At 40.4% G+C, this 21,783-nt stretch overlaps 1 protein-coding gene across 7 annotated transcripts in view; it reads left to right on the top strand.

Moving 5' to 3' along the window:
* Positions 1 to 21,783, top strand: part of adgrb1a (adhesion G protein-coupled receptor B1a) — a 651,114-nt gene that overhangs the window by 510,135 nt on the left and 119,196 nt on the right. For all 7 annotated transcript variants that reach the window (XM_069922257.1, XM_069922254.1, XM_069922256.1 and 4 more), the window contains exon 19: positions 16,550 to 16,652. In XM_069922257.1, coding sequence (XP_069778358.1) covers positions 16,550 to 16,652 — 103 coding nt within the window. The remainder of the gene's footprint in view (positions 1 to 16,549; positions 16,653 to 21,783) is intronic.

Raw genomic sequence — 21,783 nt, 5'->3', positions numbered from 1 at the left:
AGAAATAAACAAATCCACTGAATCAAAAAAAAGATTCAGGAATGAAGATTGGTGAAGCTTAAAAAAGATAAAAATTTAAGTAAAATGTTCAATTTAATTGAATTAATATTTCCAATCATTATAATGGATGGAGGAGACCATCTGGATAATAATTTAATCTGATTTAATAATACCAAATAGTTTTCTTTCAATAGATTTTTATAATTTCTTGTAATTGTAATTCCCAAATATCTGAATTGGTCTTTAACTATTTTAAATGGGAAATTAGAATATGTTGAAAAAGATCCCTTTAGTGGTAATAGTTCACTCTTATGCAAACATAATTTATAACCCAAAAAATGGCTAACTTGAGTTAACAAGGTTAATATATTTGGTAAGGAAACCTCATGATTTGAGATAAAGAGCAAAAGATTGTTTGCATATAAGGATACTTTATGTTCAACTCCATTTTTAGTTATTCCTATAAAATTTCTGCTCTCGTGATAAAGGTTCTAATACCAAATCAAAAAGCAAAGTACTCAGAAGGCAACCTTGTCGATTTCCCAATAAAGCCTAAATATTTTGATTGTTTAAATTGGAGCAAATTGAAGCCATAGGATATGAATATAATAAAATCTGGGCCAAAATTAAATGTTCCTAAGATAGCAAACAAGTATTCCCTTTCCATCCTATCAATCACTTTCTCAGCATCTAATGAAAGAACACATTCCATTGTTGGGATGGAGGGTAAATATAAGATATTCAGTAATCAATGTACATTATAATAATAATAATATTTAATAAAACTAGTTTGGTCTAAATCAATAATTATGGTAAAATATTTTCAGTCTATGAGTAAGAACATTTGATAAAATCTTCATATCTCCATTAAATAATGAAATAGGTCTATAAGATGCACATTCTGTTGGGTCCTTCCCTTTTTTCAAAATAAGAGATTGCATGATAAAGGAAGCTTCTCATCCTTAAATGAGTCACTAAACCCAGAACCTAACTGAGGTACAAGCCATTCGGAGAAAGATTTATAAAATTCAACAGGGTATCTATCTGGTCCTGGAGATTTACACATTGTAATGAAGAACTAGCTAAAGATATTGCATTCTGAGAAATGGGTTCCTCCAGATTTGTGTGCTTATCCTGGGAAAGGGTAGATAAGTTAAGTCGACCTAAAAAATCTGATAATGAAGTGAAATTATTATTAAATTCAGAGCTATAAAGGTTAGAGTAAAATTCTCTTAAAGTCTCATTTATTTTAAAATGATCTTGTAGTCATTTTTCCATCTCTCATCTGGCAAATGGAATGTTGGCCTTCATCGCTAGAGGAATTGAAATCAAGAGCAGGGACGTCATGCTGCAACTGTTCAAGGTCCTGGAGAGAATGCACCTGGAGTACTGTGTGCAGTTCTGGTCTCCATACTTGAGGAAGGATATACTGGCCTTGGAGGCACCCCAGAGGAGGTTCACCAGGTTTATCCCAGAGATGAGAGGATTGACCTACGAGGAGAAACTAAATCGCCTGGAGTTATATTCACTCGAATTCAGAAGAATTATATAAAACATATAAAATTATGAAAGGGATAGATAACATAGAGACAGAAATATTGTTTTCACTGATAGGTGAGACCAGAACTAGAGGACACAGCCTCAATATTCAGGGGAGTAGATTTAAGACGGAGATGAGGAAAAAATGTTTTTCCCAGAGAATAGTGAATCTGTGGAATTCTCTACCCAGGGAAGCAGTTGAGGCTACTTCATTAAACATTTTTAAGGTTCAGTTAGATAGATTTTTACATAAAAAATGGAATTTGGGGAAAAGGCAGGTTGGTGGAGTTGAGTCAATGATCAGATCAGCCATGATCTTATTGAATGGCAGAGCAGGGTCGACAGGCCGTCTCCTGCTCCCATTGTGTTCTTATGTTCTTATCATTTCAGATCTTAAGCTGTTGGTTTTTGATAAAGGGTAAATGTTCCATTATTGTCACATAATACTACATTTAGAAAGTAACATGAAATTCTTTAACTTTTGTCTACCGTAAGGACGACAGAGAGTCGCCACTTTGTCCAGCGCCCCTCACTGAAATCTACAGCATCTGGTGTTCCTAGGCATTCCCTCCAAGTACTGACCTGGCCTTGAGTCTGCTTAGTTTCTGAGATCAGACAATCTCCATCGTATTCAGGCTATTAGATTTCTGTATCTTTATTTATTGTTCTGGAAAAGATAATTTACAAAATATGATGTTAGTTGTAATATTTTATGAATTTCAGTTATTTCAAATGAGCTAAAACATACTTTCTTGTATTCTAACGTATATCAGTGATAACACAATGTTTACGCTTTGCCTGGCCGGTTGTAACTTTTAGAATGACTGCTAGAAAATAAAGTTAATGACCCCAGGGTTCAATGAGAGTCATCCTGCTTTGTTGTGGTTATACAGCTACTGCTTTATGCGCTGGATGATAACATACATAACAACGTGGAAGTTGTAGTGAGTTAGTAATGTGTGCTAAATGGTCATGCAAGTGGAGGCCCAGGCTTGAGACTGAAGCCTCTGGGCATGTCAAAGCTGACCGTGCACTTGACCTCTATGTGCTGTGAGAAAAGACATGACTGACTTCAGGGATCAGTGATCAGAGACTAATTGGAGCATATGGGGTAACAATCTGCATGGAAGGACCTGATGGGGGGCGGTGGTAGTGCATTGCATCAATGGCACTGGGAGTGGTTATTCTCATTGTGTCTCAAGCATTCTGATGGGATGAAGATGTGTGAGGAGATTTAGTGGGCCTTAGTCAAGTGGATTATTATTAAAATCTAGTTGTACCAGGATTGCCCAACTTTGGGTGATGGCAGAACAACTTGGATAATTGCCATGTACCACTGCAAAACATGTCTAAGATTTAAACAAAACTGATGCCATTGAATTTCTGGGCAAAGCAATTTATTTTCAAGATGACTAAAATGATGTTGCAATTATTTTGCATGATTTTCCAAAACATTTTCAATAGATCAATTCTTTAGAACAGAAATTAAGCATTAAAGAGTTAAGAATTTAAGGAAAATAGCAGGAGATGTGTATATATTATCCATTTCTGCTGAGAAGAAGACATGGTGAGCTAAGGATGTTACCCAGTGAAGTAACAAAGCCCCGAGAATAGTTTGTCTGTCCACTTAAACATAGGGGCCAAGAGAATAGCGTTTTTTATTTTCTATCTTGAGTTACAGGATTCCTTTATTATCAGGAGGTAAATTAGAAAATCTGTTTATGCTAATGTATGTGCAGATGTTCTTATTTATCTTCCTTTGAAGGGAGCACGAGAACTTCTTCAGAGCAGGCATGTCTCAAAGACACTTTGCATTAGAGAAGCCAAATGTAGTCGATCCCCAGTAAAAGCACTCCTGAAGAAGGGCTCAAGCCTGAAATGTTGACTGTCTTTTAATTTCTGTGTATGCTGCATGGCTTGCTGAGTCTCTCCAGTACTTTGTGTATTCCTTTATTCACTATCCACCATCCTTACACAAGGCAAGTATTCATGGCCACTGGTTAATAGAGACACATGAATAGGTAATTCATTTATAGATGCAAAAACACTAAATTTTCAGGTTGGCAAGCTGTAGTATGGCATGAACATCTGTGTTTGAAGCTCAGCTGTTTGTAATCTGTATTATTAACAGGTTAATGTCCCAGATGACAGGTTTTCTGGCAACACAACCGGCTGGGAAAGTGAGTTGTGAAAGGATGGATAAGTGATACAAAACAGGTTAACTGAGTCAGTCAGAAAACAGGAAATGGTCCATAACGTGTGCAAATGAAATCCTTGTAGTGTACAATGTTAAGTTTTCATTCAGTGGACAAACTAGGAGATGGAGTTTAAAAAAAAAATGCCCTTGATATTAACTAAAGTTTTGCAGCAAATTAATTGGAATATTTTTAGGGTTTTAGGTCAAGAGGTGGATCTTGAGTAAAGAATGGTGCAACTGCTTAGCAATTGGTACCTGGGCAGCTGACGAGATTGTCGACACTCAAGAGTGAGGGGTTAATGATTGCGAGGCTGGAGGCAAGGCAGAGAAATGGGCAAGATAATGGAGGGATGAGACAATGAACTGCATATCTTTGGTGTAGGAGGGTTTGGTGGTCAGTCAGCAAAGAAATAATCAGACTATGAAAAGCTGGGCAAGGAATGTTGATTTCTGGGACAGGTTCTCAGCAAAAAGAGTTTTAGAATTTGCCTCATACAATTCATAAAAAGAGCACCGAAATCCTTTGCTTTCTGCAGATGCTGTCACGGCTGAGTTTCTCCAGCATTTTTGTGTATTATACACCAATCATAGCATCTGCAGACTTCCTCGTTTAACTTTGTGCACATTAATCTGCTAACCAATGTATACACCATTATAATGCTAAGTAAACTTTGCGTTAAGTAATTCAGATAATGAATTCCGCAACTCTTTATCATTGCATCGGGATCCATTATGTTTTCTGTTAGATTTAGCACTGTGCTGTAAATTCATCAGAATTCTTTGAGTCATATTTCATCCGATTGGAATACATGGATTATATATATTTAGGTGCAATACTCATTTTAGAGTGTTACGTGAGAGAAAACATTAATTGACAGTTTATGATCATTCCTGGTTATGCTGGAAGAGACTCCCATATAATTTGACTCGCTCTTCTTCCCATTGCAGCCAAATGGGCTTTGCGCAGCTATGACCTCTTGCCTGTGCTCCTCTCCCTGCCACGACTTTCCTCCTGTTCTCACCCCCCTTTTTAATTCGGACACCTGCCTGCATTTTGCTCCAACCTTGACAAATTACTCAGGCCAGAAACATTGGCTTTTCATAGTCTGATTATTTCTTTGCTGACTGACCACCAAACCCTCCTACACCAAAGATATGCAGTTCATTGTCTCATCCCTCCATTATCTTGCCCATTTCTCTGCCTTGCCTCCAGCCTCGCAATCATTAACCCCTCACACTTGAGTGTCGACAATCTCATCAGCTGCCCAGGTACCAATTTCTAAGCAGTTGCACCATTCTTTACTCAAACGCTGCATGACCTGCTGAGTTTCTCCAGCGTTTTTGCGTATTATGCTCCAATCATAGGATCTGCAGTCTTTCTTTGTTTAACTTTGCACACTTTAATCTGCTAACTTGTGTGTACACCATTTTCTAATGGCATTATCTTTAATAGTTTGTCCAATTTACCTTGAGGCAGCATGGATATGGGAGGGAGAAGGCCAGTAATAGCCAGGGTAGAATGAAGAAGCCTGATAATTTAGAACATATGAAGTCCTATGGTGGAAGAATTGTCCTCAAGGAGGGTAATGCTGCAGTGGACAGTACGAGGTACTTCAATGCATGAAAAAGGGCGAAAGGGAAGTTTGGAATTCAAAATCTTGATCTTGCATCAAGATAGTCATTTGCATAAGGAACTTGAACAATGCTAGTTTTGAATTGATGTTTAAAAAATTTTTATCATAAAATCATTGCTCATCATTGATCTACTAACTTCCAAGTCAGAATCTGAACTAGTTTTTAAATTTTGAAGGTAATTTAATGCTTCCATCCAGTGCTTCTATTTCCACTGGAAACAATCAGAGCAGGATTTTTCATTATCGACAGCACTGACATTGTGGGCACATTCCTGTGCTACACCGACCCATGAAGAATCAAAATTTATTGTTATCAGCATGTCATGATATTCATTGTTTTGTGACAGCAATACAGTGCAAATATTGGTTTATGTTACATTTCAGAAAGAAAGAAATAGTGCAAGAGAATCAGATAAGGTGAGGTGGTGTTTGTGGTTTATATTTCATTCAGGAATCTGATGGCCAAGGGAAAGAAGCTGTACCTTGTGCCACTGGATGTTTCATCTTCAGGTTCCTGTACCTCCTTCCTGATGGTACCAGAGTGAAGAGGGCATGGCCTGGGTCTTGAGGGTCCTTGAGGACAGATGCTTAAGACACTACCTCTTGTAATTGTCCTCAGTGGAGTGAAGACTGGTGCGCGTGATGTTGAGGGCCGAGTTAACAACTCTGGAGTTTTCTTTTCCTGGCCTGTACATTGGCACCTCTGCACCAGACAGTGATGCAACCAGACAGAATGCTCTCCACAGTACACCTGTAGAAATCTTCGAGCGTCTTCTGTGACATACCAAATCTCCTCAAAATTCTCACTAACTACAGCTGCTTTGTGATTGCATTGGCATGGAGGCCCGGGACAGATCCTCAGATGTTCAAACCCAGGAATTTGAAGTTCTCCACCCTCTCCACTCCCTCTGAGATGACTGGTTCATGTTCTGGTTTCCGTGCTGTGTGGGTTTGAGATTCTAGGCAGCGTTTTGGATATAGATTGCTTTTCTCTGTCACTTTAATTCAACTAATTTGATATGTAAGCAGCTAGCCGGATAAGTGGTAAGAAAGAAGATGATGCTCTGGAGTAGACTTCACTGGGGGAAAATGAACAGGCAGGACAACATCCACTCTATCACAAATCTAAACATTGTTGTCATTCACATTTCAGATACTTTTCAGGCACACAGCAGTTGCACATTTCAATTGATCATCTTTAGATCAATGTTTCTCAACCTGTGGTTTGGGGACCACTGGTAATCCAATGGTTTGTTCTTGCTGGTCCATGGGGAGACCACAAAGACAAATATTACTGATATAATGAAGTTGGAAAATGTAAAACAAGATTGTAATTTTGAAAACCCAAAAAAAGTAACTTGGAGGATTAGGGATCACTTGCGTGAGGATTTGGATAGATTTGTCCTACTGAGACAGAAAAGTTGGTCAGAAAAGGGAACCGTGGATGACAAAACAGGTGAGGTAGCTGGTTAAGAGGAAGGTTTGCATTAGATTTGAGTAACAATAAAAAGGAAGGGCTCATGTGAATTGTATGGTAGCCAGGAAGTAACAAGAAAGGATTTAGTGGGCATGAGAAGGCATTGGTAAGTAGGATTAAAGAAAACCATAAGGCGTTCTATGGATGCGTGAAAACCAGAAGGATGACGAGAGTGAAGATAGGGTCGCTTAAGGATAAAGGAGGCAACATGTGCCTGGAGGCGAAAGAGGTTGGTGAAGTTCTAAAAGTATTCATTGTTTTAGTATTCACCAGAGAAAAGGACATGGTCAAGGTGAGGTTAGAATTAAACAAGTTTGTGGGCTGGGCCATGTTGAGATTAACAATGAACAGGTGCTGGATTCTTGTAAAAATATTAAGATTGATAACTCCCTGGGATCGAATGTGATGTATCCAAAGTTGCTATGGGAAGGGAGGGAGAGATTTTTTGGGGACGGTGGATGATCTTTGCATCTTGCTTAGACATGGGAGGTGCCAGATGATTGGAGGATTGAAAAAGCGTTCCCCTTGTTTAAAAAAAAAGGTAATAAGGTTTAAATCCTCGTTATGATAGGTGATGTTTCTTTAATCCATATGTTCTGGACATGGCCCAGTTTGGAAAAATATTGAAGAATAGTTATCGGTGATTCTCATTTTAAAATTAAAACCAAATCCCTTAGTTGCTTTGTTTGGAACTCTTGGAGAAGACAGTGTTTTACTAACTCCAATTAAATGTCACATTGTATCTTTCACTTCATTGCTGGCCAGATGTGATATTTTGATTAAGAAGAAAGATAATACCCCACCTATTCATGCACAAAGAGACATAATGTCCTGTTTAAATTTGGGGAAAAAATTAGTTATGGAACTAATGATTCACACATTAAATTCAAATGTTATGGGACCTATTCATGGACTATTATCATATTCTCTAAGTTCAGTGTTAATACAGAATTTTGGCACTGTGTTGTCCCACTTCAGAGCGAGTTACTTTGTATCATTAATATTAACTTTCAACCTTGTTTAGGGTCAGGGATTTGGAAAATTTAAATTTTTTGTGTAAAACAAAAAGTAATGAGGAGATTCGAGGGAATTATAGACCACTGAGTCTTTATCAGTAGTGTGCAAACTATGAGAAAGGATTCAAGATCGTGTTATATGGCGAGCTCTCCACTGGCCACCGTGACAGAGGTGCACCAAAGAAAAGGTACAAGGACTGCCTAAAGAAATCTCTTGGTGCCTGCCACATTGACCACCGCCAGTGGGCTTATATCGCCTCAAACCATGCATCTTGGCGCCTCACAGTTTGGCGGGCAGCAACCTCCTTTGAAGAAGAACGCAGATCCCACCTCACTGACAAAAGGCAAAGGAGGAAAAACCCAACACCCAACCCCAACCAACCAATTTTCCCCTGCAACCGCTGCAACCGTGTCTGCCTGTCCCGCATCGGACTTGTCAGCCACAAACATTCTCCAGCTGACGTGGACATTTACCCCCTCCATAAATCTTCGTCCGCGAAGCCAAGCCAAAGAAAAAAGGAAGATATAGATTTTAGTAAGACATTTGACAAACTCCTCATTGGAGACTCGTTCAGAAAGTCATGAGGAATGGGATTCATGGAACCTTTGCTGTGTGGATTCAGAATTGGCTTGCCTATAGAAATCAGAGAGTAGAAGTGAACAGAAAGCATTCTTCCTGGAGGTCAGTAACTAGTGGAGTTCTGCAAGGATCGATTCTAAGACCTCTGCTCTTTGTGATTAAAAAAAAAAATCACCTGGATGAAGAAGCCAGTGATCGATCATTAAGTTTGTGGATGATATGACGGTTGGAGGTGTTGTGGATTGTGTTGAACATTGGCGTAGGTTACAACAGGACACCGTGTTGGGCAGATTAGGTTCAATCTGGACAAGTATAAGGAGATGCATTTTGGAGGGTCAAACCTGAAGGAAGAGTAGGATACTTCACAGTGTGGAAGAAAAGGGGTAATTGGGGTCCAAATCCATAGTTAACTCAAGGTTGCCATGAAGGTTTATCGGACAATTAAGAAGGCCTATGATATGCTTGGGCTTCATTGGTGGGGGATTGAGTTCCTGAGGTAATATTGCAGCTCTATAGACCACACTTAGAATATTGTGTTCAGCTCTGGTCACCTCATTATAGGAAGGATGTGGAGAGGGTGCAGAGGAGATTTACCAGGATGTTGCTTAGATGAGGGAATGTATTTTATGAGGGAAGGTTAGCAGTGCTGTAAATACCCGTAAATACTTTAAAAATATTCTTAATAATCCCTGCTGATAATGGAGTTGGGGGGGGCGAGATGGTTCTCATATGCCCATGGGTCTTGTATGCTGTCAAATATGGTATATATAAGTGGTATAATATCGTGGCCCAAAGGACCTCGACTGAGTTGTTATGTGGTAATGTTAAAAATTCTCCAAAAGATCTCACCAAAACAAAACACAAAAAAATTCCATTGGTCATTTGGCAAGGGACTCCAGCAAGTTCCTACCCCCGCCCAGACTAGTGGTCAGTTTGTCATAGGTGGCCTGTGGTAAGTAAGTCAAACACTTAGAGTGGTCTCTCTGTGAGAAAAAGGTGGTTATGCTCTGTGCAGGATGTTTCACAGGTGGTCCAGCAGTGAGGTTGGGTTTGGAGACTCCAAGACCATTTAGGATTGATTTTATTGTTCACACAGATTCATTGATCCAGACAGTCACATAGCGCTGACATTAAGAGAATTCAGGATTAGACAAGAAAGGGAGAAAATTGATTTGGAATTAGAAATGAAGAGTTTCTGCATGTCCTTCAGTTCCTAACAATTCAGGGGTTTCACTTTCATATTTTGAGGGAAAGAAGCTGAACTAATGTAAAAACACATCTGAGAGGCAGTGGAAGCAGTACTATCAATAAGTAGTTGCAATTCTATGGGAAGAAAGTCTTGCAGTGCAGCAACTTCCATTGCACTGTGTATAGTAGTGTGGTGTTAGCTTGATGGGTGAGTAATCTGGAGAATTAGACTGATGTAAGAGGAAACAGGAGTTCAAAATTCATCGCGCCAATGTTTTAATTCAACAAACTGAATAGAATCTGGAAAAAAAATTGAGCATCATTGATAGAGACTATAAGCTACTGGATTTAATAAGATATAGCTCATTAAATAAAGGTCCTCACAGGACCTTGTGTGATTGCATAGAAACAAAAGGACGAAATAGAATATCTCCAGACTTTAGTCCACACATACACATACTGACATGGAACACCTTGCACATATACAACCTATGTACATAGCCATTCAAAATAAAGATACATAAAAATAATTCATTGTTCAATTGTCTGACTGCCTACGGGAAGAAGCTGTTTCCCAGTCTGTCAGTCCTAGTTTTTATGCTTCTGTACCTATTCCATGAAGGTAGCTTCAGCTCCTTTAACACTGGCAGTTGAATGTGAGTTGAACCTGGGAATTTATGGGGAATTCTGAATCAGATGGGGGGAGGTGGGATGTTAAATCGACCTGGGACTGATAAACTAAGGAGGTTGTATCAGAGCCAACCTATTTTGACTTGGCACCAATGTGAACAGGCCACCTGCTGTTCCGGGTAGCATTAATGATGTCATTGCCTGCGTGTTTGCATCATTGTGGCCGGAAACAGGTAGTCTGACCAGGTTGTTTGGAGTTAAGGTCATTGTTTCAGTGTAGTTAAGGCTAGTGTTCTGTTTATGAAGGATTTTAGTTTGTGTTAGTGTAGTATTGACATGACATGACATGACATGTAGGGTTAGTGCTGAAGACCCAACTGCACTAGGTGGGTCACGTCTCCAAAATGGAGGACCATCGCCTTCCCAAGATCGTGTTCCATGGCGAGCTCTCCACTGGCCACCGAGACAGAGGTGCACCAAAGAAGAGGTACAAGGACTGCTTAAAGAAATCTCTTGGTGCCTGCCATATTGACCACCGCCACTGGGCTTATCTCCCTTCAACCGTGCATCTTGGCACCTCACAGTTCGGAGGGCAGCAACCTCCTTTGAAAAAGACCGCAGAGCCCACCTCACTGACAAAAGACAAAGGAGGAAAAACCCAACACCCAACCCCAACCAACCAATTTTCCCTTGTAACCGCTGCAACCATGCCTGCCTGTCCCGCATCGGACTTGTCAGTCACCAACGAGCCTGCAGCAGACGTGGACATACCCCTCCATAAATCTTCGTCTGCGAAGCCAAGCCAAAGAAAGAAGTATTAGAGTTGTTATATTTCAAATGTTTTTTTTCGTATAGGTATTAGAATTAGTGTGTAGTTTTAGTATTAGTGTTCTGATAATGCTGGCCATTTGGGAGCACTGGGAGGTGCTGTAGCTCCCCTCGATAAGGGCAGAGGAGGAAATCTCCAAACATGTAACGGGCACTGTGAAGGCTTAGACCTAGATTTGACACTAGGTCTTCAGATTGTGAGGGAGCTGGTTTGTCCTCAGTTTGAACAGCTTGAAGCCCACTGCAGTAGATTTTCCCATGCTCTTTTATAAATTGTGTGCGTATGTCTTTTTAAATTGTACGTGTTTTTTCTCACACTCGTTCATAAATTGTGGTTCGTATGTGCTTTAGTCCCACGACGATTTCACTGCTCTGCGCATACATAATACATCACTTAGGATGTCACCACTAAAGTTTTGGCCTCCCTCTTAGCTCTGTGATACGGCGTATTTAATGTTAAAGAGCGCACGGACCTAGGATTTCATGGTCCAATGTGAACTGTTCTCCTGGTATTTCAACATGGGCCATTCAAACACCTATTTAGCGGGTTGCCAATGTGAAAAGGCCAGAAGATACTGTAATACTGAATGATTCCCTGAGCCCTCTTTAAGCATCACTTCCCTGTAGAGGGGAGGGAAACACCAGGAATCTCAACAGTTTTAATCACCCTCTGGTCCAGTGGTTCTCGACCTTTTTCTTTCCACTTACTTACCACTTTCAGTGTTCCCTATGCCATCAGTGCTCTGTGATTAGTAAGGGATTGCTTAAGGTGGTATGCAATTGGGAAGGAAAGGTTGGGAATCACTGCTGAAGACCCAATTTTTACTGAAATATTTTGCTTAAGACAAATTGTCACTGGCTCATTTCCTTTGGAGTTATGAAATTGTGCACATAACGAGTCAATTAGATACAATTAAAACAGTGGTTTTCAACCTTTTTCTTTCCACCCACATGCCACCTTAAGCAATCCCTTACGAATCACCTATGGCACAGGGAATACTTAAAGTGAAATGTGAGTGGAAAGAAAAAGTTTGAGAATCACTGCTCTGGTCTGATATTTGATTGATGCTCCTGTAGAATGTTGTTAGGATGGTGACTGGTAACCTTGCCCTCCTCAACTTCCTGAGGAAGTGTGGACATTGCACAATGTGGTTTGTTTGAACCATAGAACACTAGCACAAAACAGGCTCTTTGACCCTTCTAATCCATGCTGATCTCTCATTCCACCTGGTTCCATCAACCTGGACTCAGACCAAAGCTTTCCATTCCTCCATCATCCATGTACCTGCCTAATGTGTTTTTAAATGTTAAAATTGAACTGGCATCCACCACCAATGTTGGCAGCTTATTGTACACTCTCCTCACCCTTTGAGAGAAGAAATTACCCCCAATGTTCCCTTTAAACATTTTAACCCAGGCTCCCCAGTTCTTGTCTCACTCAACTTCTGAATGTGTGGAGCACAAAAACAAAATCACACTCAGTTCAAGGGCAAGTTGGATTATATATTGATCTTTGGAGCAGCAATTCAGTTAGTGAATTGAACAAGAAGTGCATGAGATTATTGTATATTTTATATTTGATCCTCTTGATTATTTTTAAAACATTCCCTTTTTAAAACAGCCCTATTCATGATGCATAAAAATAAGAAAATATAACATTTTATGGAAATGTAGTGCCAGTCTCACCTTGGCATTGACTAATAATTCTAATTTTTTCTAATAATGTGATATTTTCACCTTTCAAAATTACAGACTACATAACCCTTAGTTTAAAGAAATGGAATTTGGTTCATTAATATTTAAATTGTGGCAAATTCTGAAAATATAATTAATACATTTGGCATGTAATCCTTTTTAGAAGGCAACCTTTTGACCTCATTGCCCCATCTTCAATAAATAAGTTTTATTGCGATCATCTGAGCATCATTTGTTTTTTTTAAATTTCCAGATTAGCTTTAATTTCATTGCATTTAATCCGTAATGGAACAGTCCAATTTCATGTGACGTCCTTGCCTTTGAGGGATGGAGATCAGATCAGTGAGAGGATATGGATGGTGGGAAAGGGAATTAGTGCTGTTCTCTGCCATGCCTTCACATCTCATTTCATGGACAGAGTGTGGCATTTGTGTGCCAAAGGGTGCAAACGTTGATTTAGTGAAGTTGGTATTCCCATGTTGATTATTCACTGAAGGAGCAAGACTGCATGTTCAGCTTTCCTCATCTTGTGATCTAAACCCATTTAGCCATTGAAGTGTAGTCCACTTCTTCAACAAAAATGTTCATGAAATATTCCAAGTTCAATCAGATGAAATATTTTGTTCTTTTAGTGTCCCTAATATTTCAGATAGCAAAAAACTGATAGTTATAATTGTTAAATTTTACTTCATGGTATTGTAACATTGCCCATTGATTAATTGACCTGTTCTGAGCCTTAAAGGTGGGACAGTAGCCGAGCTAATAGATCTGCTGACTCTCAGCAACAGAGACGTGTTCAGTCCTGACCTCTGCAGCAGTCTGTGGAGTTTGCATGTTCTTCCTGTGACTTTGTGGGTTTTGTTCTGGCCCTCCTGGATTCCTCCCACATCACTGAAGATGAGTGAATTGGCAGCTGTCTCGAGTATCTTGGTGTGTGGTAGCATTAGATGGGTGGCAGAATCTGACAGGAATCATGGTAAAATAAAGTGGGATTTGTATAAGCAGGTGCTTGAAGGTTGATCCAGACTCAATGGACTGAAGGGTGATACTTATTTAAGTGAAGAGCGATGTAAGAAAATGGAGGGTCATCTACTGCAATAATTGGAAGCCTAATCTATCCTCATTGAAACCAATAGAGTTGGATTTACTGAAAATGAACATGATTTTTTTTTCTCCTTTAGTGAATATGAATTAAAATTAGGAGGTTTTATCTTTCTTTTTGGAAACTTTGGGAATTTGAAATTGTTTTTGATTCTCTGTACTGGTGATAGCTGAGGTTGGCAGAGTTTGCATTGGTGCCAAAGGAAGAAAATTGCACCCACAGAAAATATTCTGGTAATTGGGTGGCCTGGTTAGCAGTTAGCCCAGAGCCAGCAAACTGGGTTTGAATCTGGCGCTGTGTGTAAGGAGTCTGTATGTTCTCCCCGTGTCTGTCTGGGTTTACTAATGGCTCTGGTTTCCTCCCTGCGTTCAAAATATATGGGTGTTGTAGGTTAATTGGGCAACATGGGCTCGTGGGCCAGAAGGGCCTGTCACTATGCTGTATGTCTACATTTTTAAACAATAAAAAAAAATTAAACATTGTAATGTACTATACCAACTATATATTTGCTGATTTCATGAGAAACTTGGCAACTTGCTGGAAACTTGTAACTTTTATTGACATCAAGTACCAATCTTTGATGGGCCGAATGACAATAGACAATAGGAGCTGGAGTAGGCTCTTCGGCCCGTCGAGCCAGCACCGCCATTTTACAGATCATGGCTGATCACTACCATCAGTACCCCTTTCCAGCCTTATCCCCATAACCCTTAACTCCTTTGCCCACTAGAGTCTTATCTAACTCTCTTTTGAACATAATCAGCGAATCTGCCTCTACCACCCTCTGTGGCAGAGCATTCCACAGATTCACACTTCTCTGGGTAAAAAAATGTTTTCTCATCTCCGTCCTAAAGGGCCTACCCTGTATTCTTAAACTATGCCCTCTAGTCCTCGTCTCCCCCATCATTGGGAACAAGTAATCCGACTTCACCCTGTCTATCCCCCTGATGATTTTGTATACCTCAATCATGTCCCCCCTCATCCTTCTAAACTCCAGTTTTTCTAGCCTTTCAGCATATGTCAACCCCGCCATCCCTGGAACTAACCTTGTAAATCTGCGCTGAACACCCTCTATAGCTAGTATGTCCTTCCTCAAAATTGGAGACCAGAACTGGATGCAATACTCCACGTGGGGTCTCACCAGGGCCCTGTACAACTGCAGAAGGGCGTCTCTGTTCCTATACTCCAATCCCCTCTTTATGAAAGCCAACATGCCATTAGCCTTCTTCACAGCTTTCTGAACCTGCATGCTAGTCTTCAGTGACTGGTGAACAAGTACTCCCAGATCCATTTGCTCCTCCCCACTCCCTAGCTTGTCTCCATTTAAATAATACTCAGCTTTCCTATTATTGCCCCCAAAATGGATAACCTCACATTTGCTGACATTGAATGTCATCTTCCATTCAGCAGCCCACTCCCCCAACCTGTCCAAGTCCCTCTGCATTTTCCTGACATCCTCCTCACACCCCACACCGCCACCCAGTTTCGTGTCATCTGCAAATTTGCTCAAGTTATTAATAATCCCCTCATCCAAATCATTTACATAAATTACAAACAACTGAGGACCTAATACTGATCCCTGCGGCACTCCACTCGTCACATCCTGCCATCCTGAAAAAGACCCGCTTACCCCAACCCTTTGTTTCCTATTTCTTAACCAATTTCCTATCCATATCAGCACCTTACCTCCAATACCATGCTCCCTGATCTTGCCTAGTAGTCTCCCATGCGGTACCTTATCAAAGGCCTTCTGGAAGTCCAAATACACCACATCCACTGGCTCTCCCAAATCCACCCTCTTTGTCACATCCTCGAAAAATTCCAGAAGGTTAGTCAAGCATGACTTACCCTTAAGGAATCCATGCTGACTAGCCCTTATACTATTATTTCTGCCTAAGTGTTCTGCTATTACTCCTTTTATGATAGACTCCAATATCTTCCCCACCACCGACGTCAGGCTGACCGGTCTATAATTTCCCGTTTTCTCCCTCCCTCCCTTCTTAAAAATCGGTACCACATCAGCCACTCTCCAATCCTCAGGGACCTCCCCCGAATCAATGGAACTTTGGAAAATGTCAGTCATTCGCACATGAAGATAATGTGACACTAAGCCTGGTTTTCTCTATCCCTAGGATTCATGAGCACACAATACTGAGTATTCTGGTCAGTTTCTTTGAATCTCTGAGACATAAAAATCAATTATAAAATCCTGTCACCCCCTTGCTCCGGTACGAAAGCTGAGAATAATTTCAGGATCATATTTATACTTTGAAAAGTTCATGGCCACTCATTCACTATCTGTCTGAGTCTTGAAGAGATAATTATATTTTATACCTTACAACCAGGTGGGTGTCCTTGATAGATTTCCTACCCAACACTCCATGCATTTGTCTCAATTTGTGTAAGAGCCTTCAGTTCTCGTTGACTGTCAAATTTGATATTTTCAGTAACTTCTTAGGTTAAAATATTATTTCTACCAGGGGTCTACAATTTTAGCTAAGAGGAGCTCTTTCACATTTGCCTCGCCTGTTTTTATTGGACTTTCTATTCTGAAGAGGGTGTTTGGTTGACCAAATTTATTCAGATGTAAGGCTGCCTGGCCAGATAGCTGTTATTTGCAATGCCTCAGATTGTAACTTGTGCCTTTTTTGTGTACATTTCAGGTATATTCGGTCAGAGCGGTCAGTAATTTTAATAAACTTCTGCCTGTCCATCATTTCATCAAATGCGCTCATCCTGATAGGACAAACTCAGACAAGAAATAAAGTAAGTGACATTTTTAACTGAAAACCACATGTTCTAGATGTTTAACAATATAACATCCACCCTGTTAATATCATCTTTTCAAGATGAACAGTTCAGAAACATGAATCTGAACAAATAGTTGTAGCTGATTAATATTTGATTGCGTCGGCTTTGGCTTGGGAGATTGTGGGTTCAACCTCACTTTCATGCAGTATGGATACTGATTCCCTGAGAGAATCTGGCGCCATTGGATATGCTGTCTTTCCAACGAGGTGTTAGATTGAAGTCCAGCCTCTTGGATGAATGCAAAAGGTCCATGGATGTCCTGAGAAGCATCAGAGGTTAATTCCTGCTAGGTTCTGTGTGACCTGCTTTGTTTCTTCAGCACTTCTGTGCATGCACTGTCTTAATTTGATGGCTAGTGTCAGAGATCTTGCCATTAAAACGATGTGCGTTGCGGCAGGGTAAAGAAAGTTTGCTTTTGCATTGGGCCGACCTAACCTAGATTAGCTACATACTGATGTTAATATCCTAAAATGCATTGGACTACAGCATTTTCTTTTTCAAGAGTAGATACGCAAAAGCAAAATGGTGAAGCAACCATTGATATTTCAACTTAGATTGAGGGATCTCCTTTTACAGCACAGAACAGGCCAGTTTGGCCCTACTAGTCCATACCGGAACAAATCCCCACCCTCTTATTCCCACTGACCAGCACCTAGTCCATACCCCTCCAATCCTCTCCCCTCCATGTAATTATCCAGTCTTTTCTTAAATGTAAATAACGTCCTTGCTTCAACCACCTCTGCCGGAAGCTTATTCTACATCCCAACCACCCTTTGCCTGAAGAAATTCCCCTTATAATTTTCCCCCTGCAATCTCAAACCATGGCCTCTGGTTTGAATATCCCCCACTCTTAATTGAAAAAGCCTATCCACGATGACTCTCTCTGTCCCTTTTAAAATCTTGAACACCTCCATCAAATCCCCCCTCAATCTTCTAAGCTCCAGAGAAAAAAGCTGCAGGCTGCTCAACCTTTCTCTGTAATTCAAAGCCTGACATCCTGTCAACGTTCTCGTGAACTTTCTCTGCACTCTCTCTATTTTGTTTATATCCTTCCTATAATTCGGTGACCAAAACTGCACACAGTACTCCAAACTTGGCCTCACCAATGCTTTGTACAATTTCATCATAACATCCCAACTCTTGAATTCAATACTCCGATTTATGAAGGCCAGCATTCCAAATGCCTTCTTCACCACTCTATCTACCTGAGTATCAACTTTGAGGGTACTATTTACCATAACTCCTAAATCCCTTTGTTGCTCTGCACTCCTCAGTTGTCTACCATTCAATGTATATGACCTATTTAGATTGGCCTTTCCAAAATGCAACACTTCACATTTATCCATATTAAATTCCATCAGCCATTACTCAGCCCACTCCTCCAGCTTTCCTATATCTCTTTTTAAGCTTCAGTAATCTTCCTCACTGTCCACAATACCACCAATCTTTGTATCATCTGCAAAGTTACTTATCCAATTTACCACCCCTACTTCCAGATCATTAATATATATAACAAACAATAGTGGACCCAGGACCAATCCCTGAGGAACTCCACTAGTCACCGGCCTCCAATTGGACAAACAATTTTCTACCACTACTCTCTGACACCTCCCTTCCAACCACTGCTGAATCCATTTCACTACCTCCTTATTTATACCTAATGCCTCCACCTTTTTTCCTAACCTCCTGTGGGGAACTTTGTCAAAAGCTTTACTAAAGTCTAAATAGACAACATCCACAGCCTTCCCTTCATCAATCTTTTTTGTAACCCCCTCAAAACTCTATAAGGTTTGTTAAGCATGGTCTACCCCTGACAAAATCATGCTGACTACTACCTATCAATCCCTGTTCTTCCAAATGTTTGTAAATGCCATACCTCAGAACACTTTCCATCAACTTACCCACCACAGACGTCAGACTCACAGGTCTATAATTTCCAGGCTTACATTTGGACCCTTTCTTAAACAGCGGAACAACATGAGCCACCCTCCAATCCTCTGGCACTACCCCCGTGACCAGTGACATCCTAAATATCTCTGTTAATGGCCCCACTATCTGTACACTAGTCTCCCTGAGTGTCCTTGGGAATACATTGTCCGGACCCGGAGTTATAGCATTGGATTTTGATCCTGATTTCAGACCTTAAGCCATTGGTATTTGATTATATTTTTATTTACTGTTCTGAAAAAGATAATTTATCAAATTTGATATAGGTTGTAATATTTTATTTATTTCAGTTATTTCAAATGAGCTTAAACATGTTTTTTTTGTATTCTAATGTATGTCCGTCATAACATAATGTCTCCTACTCTGCAGAACAACTGCTAGATAAATAGAGTTAATGATTCCTGGGTTCACTGAGAGCCATCGTGCTTTGTTGCGCATACTGCATATGGCTGCTGCTTTGTGGGCTGGAGGATAACTGATCAAAGTGGCCTAGAAGTTGTAGTGAGTTAGTAATGTGTGCTAAATGACCATGTACATGGGAGTCCAGGCTTGAGGCTAAAGCCTCTGTGTGCGTCAAAGCTGTCAGTGCACATTTTCCTTTCTTCTCTGTGAGAAGCCAGAAGCATTGAACAGCCAATTTACTGGTTAGCTAATGAACCAGTTCAAGAAGTTGTTTTTGCCATTCACACTGGACCACAGTTAACTGTTTCTCTGCTTCCTTTCACACTCACCACCAGGCGTCCCAGGAGTGGGGGGCGCCTATCCATCACTAATTTGTCCCAGGATGCCCCATGTCCCTTTCACATTGGGCTAACCAGCATGCAGGCATCAGATCGCCCCAGTGATGATACACCCTCCCTGGGTGATCTGACGCCTGCGTGCCGATTTGCGAGCATTCACACTGGCACGTTAACGGGTAGATTGGCAGTTAATTACTGAGATAAAGTGCCAGTATGGACAGTGCCAAGGACCGACTTCAGGGGCTTGGTGATCAGAGATTAATTGGAGCATAAAGGATAGCAATCAGAATGGAAAGGTCTGAAGGGAGGTGGTGTATTACATCAGTGGTATTGGGAGCTGTCAGTCTTATAGTGTGTCAAGCAGATGAGTAAAGAGATTTAATGGGTCTTAGTAAAATCAAGTGCACCAGGTCAATTATTAAATTATTTTCATGCAAATTGACTGCTACATTTTCTTAAATTATTGCATTGTTTTAAGAATGGGTTGATTGTGATGAACTTTGGGACAATCCTGAAGTCTTGAAAGGCAGGGTGCAAATGCAGATTCTTTCTTTAGTTTTCTTTCAATAAGAAACTTGCATTTATAAAGTTTTTTTTTAAGGATGCCAATGGATCTGCAAACACTTTACTGAAATCCTTTCAAGTAGTCCATGAATTGTTCTTTAAGGCATAAGAAACAAATTTTACACACCATAAATTTTCATTGGAACTCTCAGATGAATAATTACCATCACACAGTAATTCTGTTTTTTTTTTGTGGGAGGAAGAGCACTTTTAGCTCCAGTGACATTTAACAGCATTTATGTCAACTGGATGACCTTGGTTTTCACTCTGTCACAAACATTCCCTCTATTGCCTTTATGTATGTGAGTGGAAAGAAAAAGCTTAAAAGTGTTAATTGTTCTAATTTTTCGTTAATCTGGAATGCTAATTCTGTCTCTCTTTCCATACATGCTGCCTGACTTGCTGTGTATCTCTTGCATTTTCTGTTTTCAGTGAAATCATAAGAAAATAAGAAATAGGAGCAGGAGGAGGCCATCCGGCCCGTCGTCCCTGCTCTGCCATTCAATAAGATCATGGCTGATCTGATCATTGACTCAATCTACCTACCTGCCTTTTCCCCATATCCCCAAATTCCTTTCTTATGTATAAATACATCTAACTGAATGTTTAATATATTTAATGAAGTAGTCTCAACCGCTTCCCTGGGCAGAGAATTCCACAGATTCACTACTCTCTGGGAAAAACAGTTTTCCCTCACCTCCGTCTTAAATCTACTCCCCTGAATCTTGAGGCTGTGTCCCCTAGTTCTCATCTCACCTACCAGTGAAAACAATTTTCCTTCCTCTATCTTACCTACGCCTTTCATTATTTTATATGTTTCTGTAAGATCTCCTCCCATTCTTTTGAATTCAAGAGCGTATAACCCCAGGTGATTTAGTCTCTCCTTGTAGGTCAATTTTCTCATCTCTGGGATCAACCTGGTGAATCTCTTCAGGACTGCTTCCAAGTATGGGGACCAGAACTACACACAGAACTCCAGATGCGTCCTCACCAGTACCTTGTACGGTTGCAGCATGACCTCCCTGCTCTGGAATTCAATTCCTCTAGAGTTGAAGGCCAACATTCCATTTGCCTTCTGAATAACCTTTTGTACCTGTAACCCAACATTTTGCGATTCATGCACAAGCACTCCCAAGTCCTTCTGCACTACAGCATGCTGCAGTTTTTCACCATTTAAATAATAATCTGCTCTTCTCTTTTTTCCTACCAAAGTGGATTTACTAACATTGTACTCCATTTGCCAGACCTTTGCCCACTCATCTAACCTAACTATATCCCTCTGCAGCCTCTGCACATCCTCTAAAATTTGCTTTTCCACTCAATTTAGTATCATCCACAAACCTGGATACACTACACCCTGTCCACTCTTCCAAATCATCTATGTAAATGGTGAATAGCTACGGGTCCAGCACTGACCCCTGCGGCACCCCACTTACCACTGACTGTCAATCAGAAAAACACCCATTTATCCTGACTCTCTACCTTCTGTCAGTTAATCAATCCTCAATCCATGCCAATATAATTCCCCCGACTCCATTCATCTGTATCTTATTGATAAGTCTCTTGTGCGGCACCAAATAAAACACCTTCTGGAAATCCAAATATACAACATCAACCTCTTTCCCTTTATCTACTGCACCCATTATACCCTCAAAGAACTCCAACAAGTTTGCCAAACAAAGACCTGCCCTTCCTGAATTCATGCAATGTCTGCCTAATGGAACCCCTTCATGCTGTATGTTTTGCTATTTCATCCTTAATGACAGCTTCAAACATTTTCCTGACTACAGACTGTTAAGCTAACTGGCTGATAATTACCTGTTGTCTGCCTACAT

Source organism: Narcine bancroftii, chromosome 2, assembly GCF_036971445.1.
Source record: "Narcine bancroftii isolate sNarBan1 chromosome 2, sNarBan1.hap1, whole genome shotgun sequence".
NCBI classification, from domain to species: domain Eukaryota; kingdom Metazoa; phylum Chordata; class Chondrichthyes; order Torpediniformes; family Narcinidae; genus Narcine; species Narcine bancroftii.
The sequence above is the reverse complement of the archived record's forward strand: the minus strand, read 5'-3'. Positions and strand labels throughout refer to the sequence as shown.